Source organism: Leptinotarsa decemlineata, unplaced genomic scaffold (genome assembly GCF_025532065.1).
Source record: "Leptinotarsa decemlineata unplaced genomic scaffold, Ldec_3_MD MMD2_tig00000882_RagTag_RagTag, whole genome shotgun sequence".
Taxonomy (NCBI): domain Eukaryota; kingdom Metazoa; phylum Arthropoda; class Insecta; order Coleoptera; family Chrysomelidae; genus Leptinotarsa; species Leptinotarsa decemlineata.
Window position 1 is genome coordinate 10,010,374 of NW_027412556.1, and position 25,075 is coordinate 10,035,448.

General features: G+C 35.6%; 2 protein-coding genes across 2 annotated transcripts in view; both read left to right on the top strand.

Annotated features, from left to right (window-relative positions):
- Window positions 1-25,075, top strand: part of CadN (neural cadherin) — a 796,050-nt gene that overhangs the window by 544,708 nt on the left and 226,267 nt on the right.
- On the top strand, window positions 20,804-22,341 carry LOC141482227 (ubiquitin carboxyl-terminal hydrolase 10-like). Its single transcript, XM_074175223.1, has one exon. The coding sequence runs from the start codon at window positions 21,004-21,006 to the stop codon at window positions 22,339-22,341; it is 1,338 nt and encodes a 445-aa protein (XP_074031324.1). The 5' UTR covers window positions 20,804-21,003.

Below are 25,075 nucleotides of genomic sequence, written 5' to 3' on the forward strand. Positions count from 1 at the left end.
GTCGAGTGCGCTCGTTGAAAATGGTGTTAATACAAGCAAATATTTCAATGTAATAGCATTCTCAAAGCGGAAAAATGTTATTGGCACAAAAAATCAAAAACTCTTACGTTTGAACAAGTCCTGAGGTTTATAAATGAGGCGCTGGATGAAAAATATTTGATGATAAAAGATTTTACTATTTTCGGAATATATGGAGCCTGATGGCGTGAAGAGCTATGTCATTTATTGATAGAAACAATAAATTATTGGATAAATCATTGATTGTTCAAACCGGAACCAAAGCAATATACAGGTCACTGTTTCAGAAGGTCTTCTGTTTCTTTGATAGCAGAATCAGCGGTAAATATAACGGATATTAAGAAGCGCGGAGGATGGAAGTCTACAACAGTAGCTGAGGGTTACATCGATCAATATATTTCCTATAAAAATGCTATTGCTGAAAGATTATTCCCTACAGCCAGCCAACGTTACAACATTGTTCTCTTCACTTCAAGAATTAAATGTTGATGCCCATGAAATTGTCAACTCAGATACATCAAATATATTACAAGGCTCTTCAGAATCGCAAGGTATTATTATCAGCAGTTGTTCTAACTGTACTTTTCATATGTTGATAAATAATAATAATAATATAATTAATGTATGTGATACATTTTCAACATGATTTAATTGTATCTATGTCTATTGTTCATAATGAAATTTTCTTGAAAATAGAAAAATTATATTTTGTTTATTGCTATTTGGTCGAAAAAAATCGTGTTGAAAGTATTAGTAAACATCATCTTTCAAAACTCTTGACAACCATTAAAAATGTCACTTTCAATGACATTTGTAAAAAATTATTTTCGAGTGTGTTTGATATTAGTAAAAAAAATCACAAACACACTTCAAAAATGGGTAAACCGCGGACACGAGTTTCTGGCTCATAGGGCACCATGGCGGTATTTTCCAAGAGCTCAACAACAGCTGGTCACCAAGGTTTCATTCAATTTAATCAAAATGAGTGGCATTTGAATCAATGCACTTTTGCCAACGTAACACAATTATTATTATATGATGATGATTGTTAAATGATTTTAAATTTGATTTGGGTTTTGAAAAATCTGAAAATTTTTAATTTTTATTATTATTATTATTTTTGATGAAAATTTTGATCGGCTAGACTCTCATGTTGAGTTTAAATCCTATACCTCAGTGTATAGAGATTTTTCTCAACCTCTCAGGTGGATTCAGGCACAAACACAACAATTACTTACCAACAGTTTTAATTATAAGAGTAAAATATGTGGAATTCAAAAAATATATAAATTTATCAATTGCCAAAAGAGAAAATTCCTTAAATCTGAGAATGTCCTGAATCTACAACGAACAACGAACTATTCAAAGTAAATACACCGAAGAAATTTGGTAAATGTCAGTTTATAATTGCAGATCACTGTAATTCGGCAGACTTAAATATTTGGTTCAAACTTCTATTTTTATGGTCGTGTTGAGTTCCTGGGTATTTTCATTAATAGATGCATATATTATTTGAAAATGGTATAGGTAAATACCTTACTTTCCTCCAACGCTAGTGTGTGTGTGGTGTGATATTTCTGCGAAGCTGGAACTCATGGATATCTTACTAGACTTGGCTGGACAGGTAGGTTTTTTCACTGAATTTATTATTACAAAGCAGTATTGACTACTATTCTGTTTACTTCCTAATTTATATACTATATATTTCAAATTTCAAGGAGACAAAAATTTTGCGTGGTGTGTCTTTTGTTGCCTCAAGAAGAATCTCGTTGTTGATAAAAAAATTGAAAATCTATCTCGTTTCCCTAATTACCATCTATCAATTTTTACATATACAAATTTTCAACTTCTTTATCAGAAAAATTATTTATTCTACTAATTTAACATTGGCTCTTAAATTCAGATACATTTTCATTTCATAGTTTCGTACAAAAATAGTTAACCTCACTTTTGTGTAAATATAAATATTTTCCAAAAGCATCCCTTGATGTCAGTTTCTAAGGAAGTGATTCACAACAATAAATTTTGGATTTCACATCATTCCTAAATAATAACAATTAGTTCATCATGCTTTTTTCGTTTTTTCGTCACAGATGTTGATTTAATTTTATCTGACATTTCTTTCTCACCTATATCGGTTATCAGTTTTTCGTATTTCGATGCGTTTTGATGTGAAAATCTTTATATTTGAATTTCCCACTCTTATTTGCTTATTTCAATTGTCGTTTGAAAATGCAGATATTCATTGCGTCCTTAATAGACATATCTAGCTTGTTATATAGTTTGGGTCCAAGCTGTAGGTCAATCACTTCACGGCTCATCTTCGAGGCTCATCTTTGAAGCTCATATTCAAGGCTGAAATCCCCAGAACAGAATATCGCAACCCAACGTCGATCAGTGCGTTCATTAACAACATTATTGCCAAATGATGATGACTTTTCGGGCTATTTCCGTCATTAAAACAGATGTATGTTTAGCTCCTGTGGGTGTTGCCCATTCCCACTTGCAATGTATTACGCCGATTGTGGCCGCTGATGAAGGCAAATGTACCAGAAACACATATCTGAAGATCATCAAAGACCATAGAAGAAGTTCACTTACAATTGAATATTTCAAGAAATTCATTATGTAATCATGACGTGAAATGTAGTCATCAGAAAATTAATGGATCATTACCCTCATAAAAGTTCCAGTTAGCAATTCAATCAGTCTGAAGTATCTCATTGAATGAACTATTAAAGAGGAATGAATTATATACATGTTTTATGAACTTGTTTACGAGTGTACTTTTGTTCTCATTTTCTTGATAATATCTTAAAGTACTTTAACCTCATAACTGGCAACTAAACATGGAAGGTTTCCTCCTATCAGCAGTAATAATCTCAGAGGTCCATCTCTGAGAAATATGTGCCACACAATTAAATATTGGGAAACAATAAATGTCAGAATAAACAAGCATCGCTAAAAAAAGAATTGAAAGTGAATATTCCTTTGTTCCTTCTTCAATCCGAAAATTGTATGGCAGGCTTCAAATTCCGTTCCAGAAATTGTTATCGAAAATTCCATTCTGATCATTCATCTCAATGCAGAAAAACGATGGAAGAATTGAAGAGAAGAGAGCTTTTACAGAGTTTTAGGGCTATCAAATTTACTAGATCTATTTAACCGATCAAATAAACATAAGTCGATGCTCTTGTCAAACACTGTCAACATCGGGTAAATATATCATTGGAAATTGATTATTTGAGATTTCCAAAATTTTGAAAATTTTCTCTGAAAATTGTCTCAACATATTCCTCGTATACCTATCTCAGTCGATCAAAATTTGTGTACTTTCATGACTTTCGGAATTTTGCTTTCTAGTAAAAAATTATCTGTATTATTACCATTTTTCATCAAGTTGAAATTCGCTCTAGTACTTTCACAATTTATCAGTGTATTTGATGCCAGAATTATAAAACTGATTATTTTCTTCAATGATTTTTGTCAAGTATCGGCCGATTCCATCACATAAAAAATTCAGCAGCAATTTCGTCGGAGGTTCGCTTTTTTCACATTTGAATAGATCGTCTGGAGAACTCTGATGTTTTCAGATTGGAAAAGAGAATAGATACAAAAAATCAATGAGAAATCTCACTTTCATCTACAAAATTGACCTTTGGTCAATTTCACAGAATGTTTGAAATACAAAAGACTGAATATTGTCAAAAGTGTGCCCCATTCCTCAAATTGTGAGTGTGGCTGTTTTGGAAAAAAAATCGTAGAAAAAGCATGTTCCAAAATAACAATGCCTTCTCAGGCTTTCGAAAATACCAACTATTGTCGACAAAATGATTCAAAACGAAAAAAATAAGATGTTCTTTTGAGAAATATTCATTTATTCATCAGTTTCTTTTTTGTCACGACTTTGGCGTCCCTTTCGGATACAATACACTTGTTCAGCGTTTTTTTGAAGCTGCTCTGTTATGCCCTTTTTTTATGGCCTTTGGTTTTCCCAGCGATTTTGTTTTTATCTCCTTGATTGTCTCAAAATGCAGTTCTTCCATGGGTCTTTCCAATCTTGGAAACAGAAAAAAGTCGCAGTGGGACAAATCTGGTGAATACGGTGGCTGAGGCATGATTACGATGTTGGTCAAAAAATTACGAGCAAGCAATGACGAATGAGCAGGTGCATTATCGTGATACAAAAGCCATGAATTGTTTTTCACTATACCTGAGGTTTCCTTTGTATTGCTTCTCGTAAGCGGCACATTAGGTTAGGTTAAGTCAGGTCCAAAGTGAGTTGGTGTATTCGACCCCCAAACCGCAACCCGCAAGGGTTTATTGTGGTTCACACCTATTCATACTCGACCAAATAAACCCAGCTTCTTAACGTAGTCGAATAGTTTGTATGGTGAGTGGTCTTTCAAGTCAGATGGCGAGAGTACGACTCTGCCGAACTCTAAGAACCTGATTCGGTCCCCAGCGGAGCAGGCACAAAGTATATGCTCTGTTGTTTCATAATTTTCCAAACAGAGGCGACACACACAATCCTGGAAGATTCTGCCGGAAGTCCATAAATCTTCTTGCCATCCAGGTGTTCAATCTTTGTTTCGCAAACCGTAAAGCGATGCCAATGACAGGTTCTGGTTCGGTAAAACTGCTTGCAGCACCCTCCATTGCAAGAGAGTCAGCAGCCTCACTGCCTTCCAGGCCAGTATGACCAGGAATCCAGACCAGAGACAATCTGTTAAGTTTCCCTATCGAGGAGAGTCGTTTTCGGCAATTTGCTACCATTTTAAACGTTGCTCAGTAGGAGCCAAGAGCTTTTAACGCCGCTTGACTGTCCAAGAATATTTTTATTGACTTGTTTATAAGGTTGAATTCTTCCAATCTCCGCTTGAAATACAGTTGCATAGGTTTCTACGCAGATTGACATCTCTGTCCTGGGTCTGTGACTAAAAACACATGCACCAGAACCGAAAAGGGTTTTCGATCCATCTATGAACCAACAACTGCTCTTAATATTTCTTCCTCCCGGAGGATCCAGTCCTCTCTACTCGGGAACAGTACCTTATGAGACAGTTCGTAGTTGACAGTTGGAGGCATAAAGTCAGATATCATTTCCAGAATGCTGTAACTTCCAGTGTCAACCAACAGTCTGTTGCACTCTGCATTGAATTGATTCGTGCAATCGGAAATGTGCAAAAGTCCAGATGCAGTCCATCCAGCTTCTCTCAACAGAAAAATGTGTAGAGGGGGTAAATCTAGAAGGATCTGCATGGCCGCTGACGGTGTGGTACTGATGGCATCACTGATGGCCAGACAAGCCTGTCTCTGTGAGCCAGAGAGCTTTACTTGGGCCGTTTTCGGTAGAACCTTCGGCCACCAGGCAATTCCATCATAAGTGATCATTGGTCTGATATTCATAACATAAATCTAATGGATTTGTTTGGGACCTAAACTCCAAGTTCCACCACAAATCCTTCGACATGTCCATAGGGACAGTCTGGCTTTGTGTGAAACTTTTTACAAATGGAGCGTTCCAGGTGAGTTTTTTTATCAAGGACAATGCCAAGATATTTCACTTCCGTTCCAAATGGAATGATTTCACATTTGAGGGGAAATGGCGTCAGATCGTCCAATTATTTCCTTCCGGTGAAGGGGTTGAAGAAGTTGACAGACATCTGCTCCCCCAGGCAGCAACTGTGAACAATGTCCATCGTGCTTATGAGGATATTACAAGCTATCCTTTCCGATGTGGACCCTGCCAAGATGACAAGGTCATCTGCATAAGCTTGCAGATCTATCCGTCAGTAGCGGCCACAGAAAAGGAGATAGTACCCCACCTTGAGGGCAGCCTCTGGTGACCCGGAACCTGATGGCCTCGCCTTGAAGAGTCGTAGTTGCTGTTCTGTTTACCAGCATGGCATAGATCCAGTCAGTTATGGTCGATTCTATACCTTTCCTAGCCAGAGACCATCCTATAGATTCAGGTAGTGCATTGTCAAATGCTCCTCCAATATCGAGAAATACAGCAAGGTTGTTTAATGCTGAATCTGTCGATTTGCCGTTTTGATGAGTATACTGGTGGTTATTCAGAGGGGAAGCAAGTAATGCCACCCTTCTGATGTGTCCGTCCAGTATCCTCTCAAGTCCTATCAACAGGAAGGATGTGAGGCTGATTGGTCGTACCGATTTAGGGTGTAGGTCCTCCCGACCCACTTTAGGTATATATATCACCCTTGCTGCCAACCAACTGGGTGGTATATAGTTCCACTAGCTCTATGCAATTTTATGAGAATAGGTAAAATTATTTCCAGTCCGTTTTGAAGAGGAACTGAAAATATACCATCCTCTCCAGGAGATTTTAAAGGCTGAAACGACTTGGTAGCCCATTCAACTGCCGGTGCTGTGATAACCATCTTGACGACCTCCCAATCTATCTTTTTGGGGCGTTCAGCGGCCTCAAAGATGGCAGGTCTGTTGTTATCAATAGTCAGATTTCTAGGAAAGTGGTTTTCTATCAGAAGCTCTAAGATTTCTTTACTAGAGGTCGTGAATGTTCAATCGGGTCGTTTGAGCGACACAATTTCAGCAGTTGGCTTTCTAGAGAGAATCTTGTGAATCCTTGTACTGCGAAGTAAATCAGAGATATTCTCCTCCGGAGGCACATTACATCAAATGATACTTTTTATTGACCATGTGTCAGAATTGCCTGAAGCACCACGCCACGGTAATCGAAGGAAATAGTTAGAGAACCTTTAATGCCACACGATATTTCTAGCCTCCTATGGCAAATCACAACACAACAAAAAAATATTTTTTGAATGTTTCCTACACTAAATTAGTCAATTTCTACTAATTTTGGGGTGATAAAAACGAAAATAACAATGAAAAATTTTTATTAGCTCTGGTTTTTGAGATACACAGTACTTAATCTTAAAGAGTAGTTATACTATACGTGAAAAGTGAAAGTACTTACATAAAACAATATTGTTATGTTTCTTTCAGAATATTTTAAGTACAAAATTAATAAAAAAACATTATTCTTAGTGTTTTGACAAATAAAAGAAGTTTGTACCACCAAATTTCAATTAAGTCCATCCGATTCATTGTAAGATCGCTGTCGTTTAGCTTGTCTTTTATAAAACACTTCTGGAGCATCCCTACACACAGACCAGCAGTAGTCTGCAAGCATTGCTTCATTCCAACGGCCCTGATATCTCTGTTCCATTAAGGCAATGTCTTGATGGAATCTTTCTCCATGTTCGTCACTCACAGCTCCACAGTTTTGTGGGAAGAAATTAAGATGAGAGTGAAGAAAATGAATTTTTAAGGACATGTTGCATCCAAGTTGGTGGTAAGCTTGAAGAAGCTCTTTAACCAATGCTGTGAAGTTATCATCTCTTTTGTTACCTAAAAACCCATGTACAACCCCCTTAAAGGCTTCCCAGGCTCTTTTTTCATTTCCTGTTAAAATCATGTCAAAAGCAGGATCATTTACGATTTCACGGATTTGAGGCCCAATAAAGATGCCTTCCTTGACTTTAGCATCACTCAACCTGGGAAACTTTGCTCTCAAGTACTTAAAAGCTTGTCCTTCCTGGTCCATGGCCTTCACAAAGTTTTTCATTAGTCCCAACTTAATATGTAGTGGGGAAGGAGAACATCCTTAGGATCTACAAGAGGCTCGTAAACTACATTTTTCTCATTAGGGTTTAGGTCTCGTGTAGGCCAGTTCATTTTTTTATAGTGAGATTTTCTATCCCGACTGTCCCACAGACACAAAAAACAACAGTACTTGGTGAACCCTAATTGCATTCCTAGGAGTATAGCAATGACTTTCAATGACCTATAGAAATAGAGGGTAGCTGATTTCCATTATGCAGAAGTACAGCTTTTAAGCTTAGTTTTGAAGAGTCTATAAACAGTCTCCATTCAGATGGAGTGTGATCCAAATTCAAGCAGTCCATCAAACCATTAACATCAGAACAAACTACGAGGTTTTCTTTTTTCTCAAAAAAAGGAAGCAAATCTTTTTGACGCTGTGTGTACTGAGATATTTTCACATCATGTTTTAGAAGATTCCACTGTTGTAGTCTTGACCCTAACAGCTCAGCCTTTTCCTTAGACAAGCGAAGATCTCTTATAAGGTCACTCAACTCTGCTTGACTAATTCTGTGCGGATCACTAGACCTATTGCTTACCTCAAAATCAGGGTCATAGGATGTAGAAGGATGGGTTGCTCCTTCTGAACAGTCTTCATCACCTTCCTCTAAAATTTCATAGTTTTGGGGTGGAGAAGGGACTGGCAAATTGTCTGAGTGTGGTACAGGCCGAAGAGCAGATGGGAGATTAGGGTATTTAACCGTTCCTTATTTCTTCATAGATAAACCTTGCTCAATGGGAGGAGTTAAGCAGAAATAACAGTCGTCTGTATGATTGGTAGGCTCACGCCAAACCATAGGTACTGCAAAAGCCATTGCCCGGTTTTTATTTTTCAGCCACTCTCGCAATATGACGGAACAAGAATTACAACATATATGAGGAGCCCATGATTTATCTTGGTCCCCAACTTTCACACCAAAATAATGTTCATAGGCTGTCTTAACGATAGGTGTCATTTTACGTTTCTGAGCCTTAAATGTTATTTCACCACTTATAAAGCAAAAGCTATCGACAGAATTCACACACTTTCGAGGCATTTCAGATCAGCACTTAAATTAATTTAAAAATCAACTTCACACGATAATTTCAATAGCAATCACATGCGTACAATTGACAAACTCACATAGGTTATGTTTACTACTTAAGAACAGCTGATGAGAGTGGTGTTATGTAAACAAACATGTGTACCAACTGTTGGTGATGAAATATTTCATTTGTTGAAAACTCAATATACATATATATAATATAATGATACTATATCTTGAAAACAAGAGCTAATTTATAATTTTTATGATCACTTTCGGTTTTAACACGTGGAAATACATTAAAATCATCTAATTTCAACCCCGAAACAAAAACTTTGTTGTGTTGCGAAATTGGCATAGATTTTTCCAAGATTTTTTTGTTGCCGTAGATTACTTCAGCTAATTTACTGTCGTACATAAAATAACTAATAAAACAGGAGAAACCGTGATTTCTACTTTGAAGAATATATTCTCAGCAAACGGACTACCTCGAAAAATTTTTTTAGACTGTGGATCTCCTTTCACGTCATATGTATTTCAACAATTTGGTAGAAAATATGACATCATATCGTCAACATCTAGTCCATACTACTTAAAATCTAACGGAATGGTTGAAATAGCCATCCAGAATGTCAAGAGCTTACTTACTAAAACGATTCAAGATGGAGGGGATCCATTTTTAGCGATTCTCAATTATAATACCACGCCAAAACAACATTTACCTGTCTCGTGTGATCTTCTCATGGGACGTAAACTGAGAACAGCATTGCCAGTAAGCCAACAAGTTCTTGCGCCAAGATATCCAATTCAGGGTATAAGAGAGAAACTAAAGAGTCTTCAAGAAAGCCAAAAGACTTACTATGATGTTGGCACCAAAAAACTCAACGATTTTCAGTACAATCAGCCAGTATTAGTTCAAGAAAAATGTCGGAAATGGAAAAATGAAACTTTTTTGAATAAAACAGACCCCAATGATTATAATGTTGAAGTTGATAATGCCCATTATCGTCGAAATAGGCAACACCTTAGACCATTACGAAAATCGACATTTCCTACTGAAAATCCTCAACAAATTATCAAAAACAATGAAGGAGTTTCCGAACCGAAATGTGAAATTGGTATCCAAAATACTGAGTCCACTAATGAAAGTGAAATCACAACTAGATGTGGTCGAATAGTTAGAACACCTGATAGATTAATCTTGAGAATTTTTTTCCTTTTCTTTTTTTGCCACACATGATACTACCGATTTTTTCATCATATTTGATAACACTGCTTTAACAACTCTCAATTGTGATATGTGTAGATATAAATTCATGTGTGTATATGGGTGTTTTATGATATAATTATGATCTAATTTCATTTATAAACTTCATAGACATTCATTCATTCAGACATATTTATTAATAAATAAAGTTCATCAAAGAAGTGATTTAGAGAATTGTTAATGATGCCCTTCTTTGATGAAGATTTCACAACAGTCCTCGTAGTTTTCACAGATACCACACTCTTTATCTTTCAAAACCCTACTTCGTTTCTATCCCTATCCCTATCCCTCAGTGAGATAGCAATTTCGAGCGATTCAATTTACGCTTCCGTGAATTTCGTACTTTTTCTAATATGCCTGAACTCGCTTTGAATTATACGGCTCTTTTTCAAAGAGTAACAAATCTAAAGTCTAGTGAGTATGTTTTGCCACGATTATTTCCCCGTGAGTATCGAACAGCGATATATTTCTCTGTGAGTTGAGAAGTTCATGAGAGCCGACAAAAAAGCTCCACAGATACAAAAAATGACCGACGCCACCGAGTTGTTTTCTGTTCCGCTCCTTCCTCTCGGGAGTTTGTGGCTTTCGCAGCAGCGTATGTTATAAGAAATACAACGGAATTTTCATTGTCTCGCGAAACCGTTTGATTGGATTACACCCCGAGGGCATATAATCATAAAATCAGCATTTCAAGAGAAGTAAATGATGAAGTTAGAAAGTTGAATTACATTTAACCTAGTTTAAGAAGTAATTTGCCGCGTTAATTGAACCGAAACGTGGATGCGATGGAAAAGCTCTATTTCACGCAGATAAAATACCGTTGGCCATAATTCATGATTTATTAGGGTGCGGGTCGTAAAAATTCAAATGCCGCTAACTGTATATATTTTGGGAAATAAAAAGTTTACGAGCCTCCATTCATAGCGCCCAATATTTCGGAGCGAATAACTAATTCATTTTAATTAAACGCCAATGATTTCGATATGTAAATTCGAAAATTTTGTAATTATCAACTTATATGGTTATTGATCAGGTGGAACATTTAAAATTCATTTATGAAACTACAATCGTCCATTTATTCCAAAATATTTGCTACTCTTGTGGCTACTCATTTATTTCTGACTAGCTACCCGCTCCGACCGGGTGCACTGCCGATACTGAATATAAATTCACCCAGCGGAAATTTAAGGGTATGGCGAAACAGTCATGTCGTTTTATAGACGCCCCTTTTTTTCCCGCGGCTGGCGTCCCAGTTCAAATATTCAAAAATCCTTTCTTATTGCACATCTACAACATAAAACGAACCTACGTACAAAATTTCAGCCTCCTTAAATATAGTTGTACGGAGAAACAGGGATGAAAGCTAATTTTCAAATGCAAACGCACCCCTTTTATCCCCAGGGGGCGCCCCAGTTGGAATTTTCAAAAATAATTTTTTACAACTTGAAACGAACTTATTGCATATCTGCAACATAAAGCAAACCTACATACAAAATTTCAGTTTCGTGAAATATAGCAGTAGGGATAAACAGTGATGTAAAGTAATTTTCATGTATATAAACGCGCCTGTTCTATCCCTCGGAGGGACGCCCCAGTTGGGATATCTGAAAATCCTTTTATACTGCATAATCTACAACAAAAAGCAAATCTACATACAAAATTTCAGCCTACAGAAATATAGCAGTATGGAGAAACAGTCATGTCAATGCGCCCCTTTTATTTCCTCGGGGGACGCCCCAGTTGGAATATTCGAAAATCCTTTCTTAGTATGCATCTGAGACCTAAGAATCACCTATATACCAAATGTAAGCTTCCTGGGACTCACCAGTACGGATAAACAGAGATGAATGTGTGAGTTTTTCCCAAAAAAAATATTGTGTGTACCTACTGACCTATTTTGACGTGGACATTACGAACCAAAAAGTGAACATTGGTGCTCTCTCTCATTTCCAGAGTTACATCCCTATACGTACTAGGGATAGTACGAATAAAGGTGAGACCTCCTTAATCTTCAGCTCTCAAGTGTCATGACTTCTAAGAGTTGTCATTCGTAGAGGTTCGACAGAGGGTTAACGGAAAAACAGATTTTTTCTTATCAGAAACCTATTGGTGTGACACCCGAGTTTGATTGCCAAATTGGCAAAAGGCACACCAGTAGAAGAAAATAATGGTACTTGAACTAAAATAAGACTTCATGATCCTTTCTCCTCCAAAAATATTCAAGAGCATGTACATATCAACAATTGGCACGTGACCTGCAACCACAAAGGGACCCTTTATTGAGGATCAACGAGGAATGAAAGTGGAAAATAACTGTTGCTACGTGTATGAAAATCATCTCCAATTCAACTCCCACTTCCAGTGTAAAGCATTATTCGAAGTAGAAAATATTTCAAGCTTTTCCGAGAAATACTTTTCTCTGTATGATTCTTTGACTCCACTGAGTTTAATAAAGAACGGTTCGAGAATATTCACGATTAAAGGAAAATTTTTGTTTTCTGCCTTGCTCCGCTGGGTACTTGAATATATATAACTACCTTTTATGTTGGAATGTTTCATAAGGCCCAATGAAGATGCCAAAAACGTGCCCGTATTGAAAAACAAGTTGATATCGACGTGTTGGAGATGGGATTCCAAAAATATTCGAGGCGACCGTCTGGAATATATGATTTTCATTTTTCTGTCTGCGATTTCCATCGCCATTTTCATAAATGAAATCGACGATAGAGTAAGCTGTCTTTGGATTCGCTTAATAATGAACAATCAATTGAAAAACTTAATTATTCTCAACAAAGTTTGAAGTGAATTGAAATATTTATTATTTGAAAAAGATATTTATTATATCATCAGGGATTTTATGAAAATAACGATTTTGTGAAATCAAATGATAAAATCTACAAAACATACAAAAAATCTAATACCGAGTCTGTAGTTGATCAAATATTCACAACCATTGTCCAATAAATTAAATTTTTTGAAAGGAGTTATTTTCCTTAAAAATTGAATTAGCAGTCTAATAGATGTGGAAATTAATTTTGAATGCTGAATATAGAATAGAGAAAATAATTTTGTCTAGTTTCTACTGTGTTTATTTATTCGTTACAACCGGTTTCGGCTTATAAGGCCATTTTCAAGTAAGTTGAGATACTTGACTAACCGGTCATTGTCCGCTTAGAGGACACCTGACTAAAATGGGGCTGTACAACGGAGACCTCAGCTGGAAATTATGCAATGAAGGAATAGAAACAGCTCTACACATCTTATGTGAATGTGAGGCATTGCATCACAGGAGGCAGGCAATATATGGTCGTACGAAATTACATCCAGAAGAATATGACGATTATCCAACACGAAACCTATACAAACGAGTACAGGGAACGAGACTGATGGAATAGGTGTCATGAGAAGATGGGAAAATAAACACAATAAGCCCAAGAGGCTGCAGTGTTTTCTGGAGACTTGGACTGACTTTGTTGAATTTGTTCAGATTGTTCATATCGTAATTGACTGAAAATTGAATAAATTCATATTATTACAATACCTACATTGATATTTTTCAATCGACTACCGCCATCTTTAGGTCAGGTCGGGTAATTCTGGGACCACCTCCGTAAATAGACTAACAGATCCTTATTTGTTGGTAATCTATATTCCAGCCATTGAAAAACGGAATAGTACCTCCGATTTAGTATCATTCTGAAGAATTACTCTGGTTGGGTTATTCATCGGAGGCTATGCTTTTACCAAAAAAGGGTTTTTGGAGATATTTTAAAAAAGGGAAGCATGGGCGTAAAGTGTTTCATCTTATCGAAGTGTATATTTACAATTGTGATTTTTATTGATCAGAAAGCTCATTGGAATCTAGCATTTGAAAAAAATTTCATAGAAGAGAGCATGTGAAATCATTTTCCTTGTCATTACATCATACCTGGGAATATGGTAATTTATCCACTCAGTCTAAAATTACTGTATACAATGCGATTATCCAACCACATTTTGATTACTGTGCCCCTATTATTTTCCTGTTTAATCTAAATCAAACATCACAATTACAAAAACTTCAAAATCGAGGTATGCGAATTGTTCTAAAAGGGAATAGATTCACTGAAATCGGAATTATGTTACAAACTTCCCGGTGGCTACCAGTTTCTATACGGTTGTATAACTTAACTATGACATTTATATATAAAATTCTGAATAACTTATCACCTTCATATTTTTCTGAATTTGTTAGTTTAAATCCAGAAGTGCACAAATATGCCACAAGAAATCATACTAATTTGCATTTATGCGGAACAAATAGGAGAAGTGCCATGAATTCTTTATTTTTCAAAGGGTTTGTTGCATACAATAAATTACCAAATGAAATCAAATCTAGTCCATCATTAAATATTTTTAAAAAACAATTATTGAAATCCATCCATAATGATAGATATAATAAAACTTGGTAAGATGATATCAATAAATATAGTATCTGTATATTGTTTTCTGCTTTTTATCATTGTATTGGAGCTGCACCTACATTTCATTGTTTTTTTAATAGCATAAGTATGTCGTTATTTTTCAAACTAAAATCTTTCATTTTCAATTTTGAACTATATCTACATTTTAAGTTTTTTTAAAAGTTATTTTCAATTTCAATGTTAGTAATATGTTTGATATAATATTGTGTATCAGGATTACCTAATTCGATATATATATATATTCTTCTTCTGTATCACTTCAAGGTAGTATCCCTAATTCAGCTCTTAATCGATAGGTTGAAATGTTATAATGTTCTAATTCCTGATGGTGGTTTTCCTATGGAAAAGTCAAAATATCTTGCTCAATATAACAACTGCAAGTACTTTTTCGAAGACGATACGTCCTCGAAAATTTTTTCAAAGGTGAAACCTACTATTTTTCAAATGTTTGGTATCTAAAAAACGACTGAATGCCTGAATGACTGAATGATTCGTCGAAGATTGTTCATTTCTCACGATATAAAAACAGGAAATGTAGTCTGACCCCAATCTTTTCGAGAGTGTTTCAAATGTGGCTGGGAGTTTTTTATCATTGTTCGACTTGGAATAGGTTCGTGGAATGTTTCGAAACAACTCGACGGCCAATTCATTAACGAGTTCTCATTCACTGCTGAATCTAGATAACTCGTTTGAGAAGGAGTCGATTTGTCTGCCTGTCACCAAAATTACTCTTAACGACGCTTCCTTTTCAGCCGAGCTCATTTCATCGACTTGAGTCTGCAGGCCCAGAAGTTTTCTTTCGCTGACATTGCTTGTCTAGGGTTGGTTCGATAGTGATAGTCGCTGCGGTTTGGTCTTTGTTCATTGTAATGGTTTGTCAACATCTTATCAGAACTTCAGTAGTTGTTGGGGATAAACTATCAACAGTGAGCTCTCTGATGTGCCTCGCTGGAAGTCAAAGCTCGCGTTTTGATATACAGGGTGTTGACCAGAACTGGTACATTTCCTCAGCGCGCGTATCATCAACCAACTTGGCATTACCAAGAGATGAAAATTTCTCGTGTAAGTTTTCAATAGTTCCAATGAGATGGGTCATTAAAGATTACTTTCTGCTACTTCAGATAATCGGAAATCCAAACAAAGTCTACAGTCATGTACCGGTCCTAACAATTCTAAATAATGTTCACTCAATTCATGACCAATCTCCAAGGGGTGTAGAGCAAAATATATCTTTCTGGTCAAAAATTATCAATAATATAAGCGTCACACAGAAATAGTATATTGTACAACAAGTGAGAAAAACGACATATTTCTCTCGAGCGCAGCAGTGAGAAATCAAGCAAGTGATAAATATGTCATTTTCTCACGCATTGTACACTGTAATTTTTCAACGGCTGCGATGTTTTCAAGTATTGAAAATTAAAATACATATATAATAATACTTGTATGTCATTAACTCATCTTTATATTTTATTTAAAATAGTAATTAACAGTTATATTTGAACAATTTTGTAAAGTAATTCCTGGTAGGTCGTTTTGTTTCAACATCTTTTCGGTAATTGGAATATTAGTTGCGGTCGAAGTGGAAGTTGATGGGGAAACATACCGAGCTTCCACAGCATTGTTGTGTTCAGGTTCTAATGGCGCTGGAGGCTGAATGGATTCGACAATACTATTTGAAATTTTCATTTTGATAGCTATGGAGTTGTCGATATAAGATTCAGCAACATTGTTGGATTTCCAACCCCCATGGCGTTTCAAAGTTGAAAGATCTGCCCCTGCATTAGCTAAAATAGTCGCAGATGACCTTCGGTCACTGCGACACTGGCCACTAAATAATTCAGTGAGGGAGGGAGCCTGAAAATCAGCTACCAAGCTCAAGGCATCAGGCACGCACAATAATACTAGTAGTTTTCGTTCGATATTGTTTTAAGCTTATTAAAAAAAATAACTTTTCAGTTCGATGTTCTTTAAAAGCGTGTTTTTTAAACTATATTTATTGAAATCTGAGATTTTGTATGTAGGTTCTTTCGTATCATGTTGTAGATGTGCAATTTAATAATAATAATAATAATAATAATAATAATAGCTTTATTGTGCATAAATTACACACAAAAGGTAGGGGTTAGCCTATGGCTATCTTCCACCCCTCCTGCTAAATAATACAAATAACATTTATGAGCAATAAGGTAATTACCTTATATAATTCAATTTTCTTCAGCGGTAAAATTAAAAGAAAGAATATGATAAATACATCTCAGTTTGCAGAAAAGTAAAGGAAAACACTACACTACAATACGTTACTCCATGCTGGTCAACAAAGTTGATTTTTTGATGTTTCACTTCATATGAAGATGAATTCAGGAGAGGAATCATCCTGTTCAAAAATAACGGCGCCAGATAGGAAATGCATCCTTCGTATTTAGATGTAACATGGTTTGGAATGTTGAAATTATTGAACCTGGTATTGATGCTACGGATATTAGAACGACGTACTATAAGCTCTAATAAATACAGGGGTATTTTGTTTTTGATGAGTTTAAAAAGAAATATTCTGATCAGATATTCCATTCTACACTTAATGTTCAATTCTCTCAATCCTATCATCAAAGGAGTAATGTGCTCTCTATAAGGCACATAGCAAACAAAACGCATACAAGAATTTTGAATGCGTTGCAACTTTTGTCGATTATATTCCGGTAGAAAATTATAATACACTGGAGCGCAGTATTCTATATGTGGATCGATGAGGGATTTGACTAGTTTAAGTTTCATTTCGGTTGATAGTTGATATTTAAATTTTTGAAGTGATTTCGAAAAGATTTTCAAATATTCCAACTGAGGCTTCCCCTGGGGATAAAAGGGGAACGTTTATATATGTAAATTACCTTTTTATCACTGTTTCTCCATACCGCTATACAGGGTGTTCATTAAACATGCGGCAAAAATTTAGGGAACTATTCCTTGGACAATTCTAAGGATATTTCGTCCTTTGTTGATTTTCGAAACTTTGTATGTAGGTCCGTTTTATATTGAAGATGTGCAATTAGGAAGGATTTTTGAATATTCCAACCGGGGAGCCAGCAGCGGAGGGAAAGGAGCGTCCATAAAACAAAATTATTTTTTTGATCACTGTTTCTCCATGCCTGTGAATTTATATTAGTATCAGCATTGCAACCGTGCTAAACCGGGGCGGCTTCCTGGTCATTTATATTTCTATAATGTTAATATATTATTGACATTCAATCAATTTTTCTACCCATTTGTGAATGAAAAGAAACATTCATTTTTCCTATTGAGTACTCATGATCTGTGACATAACATGATTTTTTATTATTTATATACCACCATTCATGTATTCTCATACGTTAAATGTGAACCACTTAGTTCTAACTGATTGGTTTTCCCCCGATTGTGAATAAACTGAAAAATTCAGTCTGTGTAAATAACGAACAACAGACGAATTATCTCCAACAATCATTTCATGATTTCAATTCCAGATAAGTAGTGTAACAAAAGCGACCCAAGTTATCCGATTACGTGAAATAAATACTATTCATTGTTTTTAATGAGAAGCTATAATCGAAACAGTTACAAAAGGCAGACGTTATGCGAATAATGTTTTTTTAATGGTGCAACGAAAATCTGGTGATGCAGTTTTTTCGAGATAATGACTTTAGTAACCGTTTTATTTTTGATATCGATATTTGGATACATCAGAAAAATACACAAAAAGTGAAGAACAAAAAATAACAGGGACCTCTAATGGGACCGCCATTTTCACTGGTTATAACCAATATATATATATATATATATATATATATATATATATATATATATATATATATATATATATATATATGGAGTGGTTTGAAACTCTGGTCATTGAAGAAGTCTACAGAAAGCCCCGAGTCTGATTGAGTTACGTTGACGACACCTTCATAATATGGAACCCCATGGGAATACAGAACTAGATACCTTCCTTATAAGCACATCAACAGCGTAAGACCTTCCATCATTTTCACAATGGAGAAGGAAGTCCACAACCAATTGCCATACTCAGACGTATTGGTGAAGAGGACCGACACTAAATGGAAAACATCTATATACCGAAAACCCACTCATACGGGACAGTATTCTGAACCAGGGATTCAACCACCACTCTACTAGATCATGCTTTCGGGCTGTGTAATACAAAGAAAGATCTCGAAAAGGAAAATAGGCATCATCAAAAATGTCCTTCAACAGAATGGTTACTCCAAAGTGATGGTGAAATATGCAGGTGGGTTCTTTGTACAGCGTAAATAAGCATCAAAAAACGGAATCAGGAATTTCCACCCTCAAGGGGGAAAATAGGGGTTCAAAGATTGTTTTGAATTTTGTCAGTTTTGAAGTTGAAAGCTGAAGTTTTGGATCAATAAAAAAATATTGTAACTACTTGTTTGAAAAGGTCTGTCATTTCATATACGTATATGAATGAGTTTTAAATTGACATGGTTTAGTAAGGAAGATAATAATTGTGATAATGAAGGTTTTTGCAAATATTTTATTCCAAATATGAGAATCTAGAAAGTGAGGAACTTCTCTTTGAAGAAATTGAAATATATCACCAACTATACACCACGTGTATAGAAATATAAAAATGCCCAATTCACAATGAAGAAGAAATATAACATATTTACATATTTTCGAGTTCTTCAACTTTTTGTGAACTAAAACAATATAAACAGTTGATTCAGAAGTGTAGAAAGATCCCCTTGAAAATCTCATTTCATATTTTTCGTCTAGACATTTGTATTTTTTGTCCTATCTCGTCGCTGGTCTCTGCGTCGACTGTCGGTCCACCGGTTCTGGCCTGGGGGGACCGGTACTTTAAGCGATAGTGGGATTGGTAGTGGACACATGCAGAAGCAAGGTGTGCAATGTTGTGACATATATAAAGTGACAGTAATGATCTTCATGAATGAGGTAATCTTTGTGAATCGTCTTGTTTGTAGGGACAGTTGGGATGTTTTTCAATTTCAGTAGCTTCGCAGTTTATTCTGGCCTGGAGAGTTTTTTCACTGGAAACGGTTTTGGTGTTTTCGAAGCTCATTTTTTGGCCTATTCCACATTGATGTTCAAAGAGCGATGAGGCTGGATTTGATTTACGGACAGCAAGATCATGTTCATAGGCTTTGATGAAGACCCTTCTGTTGGTCTGGCCGATGTAAGTTCTGGAGCAGGTGGAATATGATATTTTGTATGTGCACTGTGCGTCATAGAGTATCGTGTCCTTAGGTGGTCATAGAAAAGTGAAAATTTGAATGTTGGTTGTGAATACTGTTCTTATACCGTGCACCTTCAGAATCCTGCTCACTTTGTCGGTAACTCCATGAATACAAGAAAAAAATATTTTGGTTGGTTCGTCTGTTCATTGGGTTGCTGAAATTGAATAAATCTTTGGATTTGAGAATCGGGATAGTCGTTTTGGCGGAGAGCGGATTTTAATTGGTCTAATACATGAATATATTGTGGCTGTCAGTAATTATTTCAGAATTTGTGTGACAAAAGTGATAAGGTGTGATTTGACAAAAAGTGAGGTATGGCTTCAAAGAACTGATCCATGGAAAGGTATTGAAGAAAAGAGATTGAAAATGATGTTTGCTCCGTTTGATTCTGTGAAAAAATCTCTGTCTTTCAAAATAATAAAGGTATAGGCCCTGATATCACATTTGGTCCTACGGGTGTTGATCGAGACGAAAAAAGCAAAGAAAATCTTTCCATATCTTTTGAACTAACATAAGTGGCATGAACTGTCAGATCATGTACTGGGTAAACGGTAAAATTATACATCGTATAACGAATATACCGAAATAAATGTTTATATACGACCATGTCATTTTTCACAGGGAATGAGAGAAAGTAAATGAATGCTGTTTCCGCCCCCTTTAACAAGGCTCTCTCGCGAAACATGTTGTTCGGATGAAAAACGATGAGACCAACGACGCTTTGACCTGAACGAGCACCATATTTGCTTTCCGAGGAAAATGATAATGCGTCCCGAAGTTTGCGGTACACTGCAATGTGGAAAATATTCATACACCTAATTTAATACTATTATACTATTCCGTGGGTGAATTATAAAGATGTTGAATATTAATGGTTCTAATTTTACTGAATTCCCCAGGTCAAATTGAATTCAGCCGGCATCGTTGAATTAGAAACGAAACAAAAGGTCACGATTTCGCTAACTATTACAGTATTAGTCGAGTGATGGATGCAATAAAATTCTGGAAATGAGAAAATCCGCGAAGTTTTCTCATTAATTCGGAAATTTTATGGCCGGCGATGAAGATACCAATTTAATATAAGTTCACCACTTAGATTTATTGAAGCAGCTTATCAATCGAGAAGTTTTTTCTGATCATTTCGTTGAATTGATCAAATACCCTCTGAAAGGTATCTTCTGTTTTTTTTTCTGAATAATGATCCAATACTGCTGGAACTTTCAGATTACACCTCAGACTGCATCCAACATACTATCACGAGTTGATATAATACATATAAATCTCCACCTTTTGCCAACAACCCGCACACTATGATCTTCCCGACGATGAACCACCATCATTCGCCTATATCTGAACCCGTCAACAATTTTGACGAAATGGCTACTGACCAGGATGCCGAAAAAGTGTTCAGCGACAATTTTCCCTTATGCCCCTTCAAGCTCTCCAGAAGGTCCCACCATTTTGTAGATCCAAACTGTTATAAGATGGGCATGTTTCTATCTACATATATGATCGACGGTAGAGCAGTGAACTTGCAGCTAAGGGGTCTGCTCAATCAAAACAATCACTGTTATGTCAACTCTATTTTGCAAGCCATGATCGCATGTCCACCACTCTACAACTTACTAAACAGTCTGAGTAAAAACATCTCTTCGAACAAGAGAATGTCATCTATCCCGGTTATATTTGGAATGTTTGTTCACCTACCTTCCTACTTTTTGACGAAAGACGGGAGAGTAGATAAAAATTCCAAGAATGGCCAAAAAGTTTCAATCAACACTGGCATCCCATTCAGTCCGACTTGGATTAATGAAATGTTGCATAACATGCGGACTGACTGGATCGATGGTAGACAACAAGATGCAGAAGAGTTTCTAGGTTTTCTTTTGAATGGACTCAATGATGGAATGCTTGAGCTGAATGAGTTGGTTAAATATTATATTGAAGATGACAAACCTCTCGATGACTCTACTTTGAGTAGTGATTCAAATCATTTATGGAACATAATAGAATCGAAAAATAAAGGACATTCAACCAGAAGGATCGACTTCACCAATACACCGATAAGTGACATCTTCGGGGGGCAACTAAAGTCGAGCATTCATCGCAACGTGGACCACATTACTGAGAATAACCAGCCTTTCCTCACCCTGCCACTCAACATTGAGAAAGTGAAGACCGTCAGAAAAGCGCTTAAGGTACTTGTCTCCAAGAACATTTTAGAGGGAGTGACTTCGTCGAAAACAAACGAGAAGGTCGAAGCGTGGGAACAAATTACGCTCAGCCAATTTCCCGTTATCCTTATTTTGCATCTGAAGTTTTTCAAATACATTAACTACCGTTGCACGAAGATTATCAAGGCTTTTGAATTTGAATTCGACTTGAAGTTTGATTCGACTTTGATATCGTCAAAAACACAGTCTCCAACGGAGAGACAATACAAGCTATTCGCCGTCGTTTACCATGAAGACAAAAATGCCAACATTGGACACTACGTGACCGATGCCTTCCACGTCGGCTACAATTGCTGGATTAGGTACGACGATTCTTCGGTCAAGACCGTGCAAAATGAAGACGTATTGAAACCCCAGAGAACGCGAGTTCCTTATTTGCTGTTCTACAGGAAAAGCGATATTTTCCTATCTTAATAAGATTGCGTAGAGTTACGTAGAGTTCAGCGTCTGGAATCTTACGGAATTTCTCGTTTAAATTTTTATTGAATTTGATATTTTTTTTGGTTTTAATGAATTATTTTATTCTTTCATTAGTGATAGGTATTGTTCAATTTTTAATGTTATATGTATTTCATTTGTTAATGATATAATTAAAATTCATTCATAGTAAAAAAAAAGATAATAACTTTTGTCTAATTTCTTCTAAGTTTATTGTTACGGCCGGTTTCGGTTCATTAGACCGGTCATAATGAAAAATAAATTCCTTAGAAATTAGACATTATTATTCAATAGTGATTTTGTATATTACAACACAGTCTTACAAAGTGCATTTCATTAATGTGCCCCCCCTTTTTTATTTTCTGAACGGGTCAACTAAAAAAATTGAAATTCGGGATAAGTGAAACTGACAGACGAAACTTTCAAGATTGCGACTGGGCGTCATCTGGGAAAAAAATTAAATGATAAGACGGGTCTTGTGACACATCATTTTGAAGCTCCTGATAAATGCTTCACAATCCTAGAATATGAAGTTGATATCTTCACCTACTACAAAATGGCGAAACATTTAATAATTTCATGAAGATAAACACACCAAAATCGATAATACTAGAATTATTCCTTTTTATAAATTATTCCTTTTTATAAATGATAAATATTTGTAGAGATATTGACGTTTACTTGTTCGGAAATGTCACTTCTACTTAAAAATAAAAAATTCATGCATTTTTTTCATTATCCCAAATTTAAAATTTTTGAGTTAACCCGTTCAAAAATAAAAGGAGAGGGGAGACATTAAAGAAATGCACTGTGTGAATAAAAATTTTGATAAATTTAATCATTGATCATTTAGTACTTTGAAATTTCATAAACGGATTTTATGAAGTAATAACAAAAACGCAAACTTATAGAACGGACATGACCAAAAAAAAATTCTATACATTTTTTTGAAAGGAGTTGGTACTTTCCAATATATAATGATCGATAATAACATATTGGAATACGTTAACCACATTTTTAATATCAATAACTATCAAAGGAAGCGACTAATGTCGAAAAAATATAGTTTTCAAGTACTCAAGAAAGCAGAGTATTTATTATCTACTCCTGTAGCAGAAATATCAAATAATGTCATACTAACATTGTCATAATGAAAACAATTCACAAAAATTTTTGAAGAGTTTGGATGAAAATTTGAACAATAATTCAAAAAAATTTCGGAGCGTCAATCATTTTGATCTTCAGATAATGTGGTGCTGCATGTTTTTCCGGGTTTTCCTGCAGCTGAAAAAGCAAATGCGCCACTGCAATCAATGAAGACGCCCCGGATTGACAATTAATTTTTGTTGTTGTTTTATAATTTCATGATTTGTTTTTGAGAATTATTAAATTTTGATTTCAACTTCCGTGAAATTGACATTTTTACAGGGAATATATGAAATGATTATTTGTTTTTTGTTCTTTGCAGTATATTATGTTTTTTCAAGAAATTGTGAAAGAAAGTTATCCCTTCTCTTGTGGGTGAAATATTTTTGTTTTATATCGTATTCGACACTTATATTACTACATTCATTTTCTATTCACGCATAAATATCTATGTTCCACTAAAATCTAGTTTTCGAAGTTCTGTTCAACATTGGTTTGAGAATATATCAGAGTTGATGAATAACAAATTATCAAATGAATTTTGGTTCAAAACAGAATGTAACTTCGTCAATCTGTTTCAAAAGTGACAGAGACAGAGCTTCAACCACCGCACTGTATCGATGAAAATGCCTTCCAAATAAGTTCTTTGTCAAGCTATAAACGGAACGGAAGAAACCTAATGGAAGATATAAAATGTGATAAAATGGAATCAATGGCTTTTTTATCGTCAAGCAAACCCATCATACATCATTCTTCCAACTTTTTCGAGTCTGCATACAGTTCGAATATACTTACGAAAACCCCAAAAGTTCGGAAGTTTGTCAGATAGTTTTGGATTCTTTGCCGTGATCTGTTGGATTATAAATTGCTTCCGTAGCCCCATCTTACGATAGAATATTCGGGTTTGTTTTTGTATCTCAGTTAATTGTGATTGGTACTGTTGAAAAAACAAACTGCTGAATGGGATGTCGCATGTCTCTCAAAATCCATTTCATGCACTCACATGTGAATTCATTCCCAGAAAATTTGAGTACTGAAATTTGAAAAAGGGGAAAGGTTCCACCAAGACATACTGACAATGGAGCAACGTTACCAAGGCAGATAGGATGCAGCAATGATGGGGGATTATTGTTGGTCCCTTATGAGGGAAAACGATGAAACATCTAAACGAAAGTCAACATTTGCAAAAATGTTATGCACAAAAGACTTTATTTTAATATTCTTTCATTTGTATTGTAAATGAAGTCTGTAATCCTGAAAATATACTGTTTTTTTCTTATTTTGATCTTATATTCCTTTACCTCGTTAGTCATTAGCTCGCACAAGTTTCTCAACATCTGAGAGTTGTCGTTCGTATGATGGCGACAGCTGATTAACGGAACAACATATTTTAAACAAAGTTTTCAAACATATTTAATAATATTTGGAATTTTTTTATAAAATAAAAATACCTGTAACTCAAAATCTTCACGTGATGGAAAATTTTTGATGTTGAAGTCGCAGTCAGGATGCTTTTAACTCTCACCTATAGCCATTATAATACTATTCGCATTTTTCTCATTTG

Bases quoted from the DNA above. Each gene is read 5' to 3' on its own strand.
- LOC141482227 (XM_074175223.1), top strand. From the start codon at position 21,004: ATGATCTTCCCGACGATGAACCACCATCATTCGCCTATATCTGAACCC.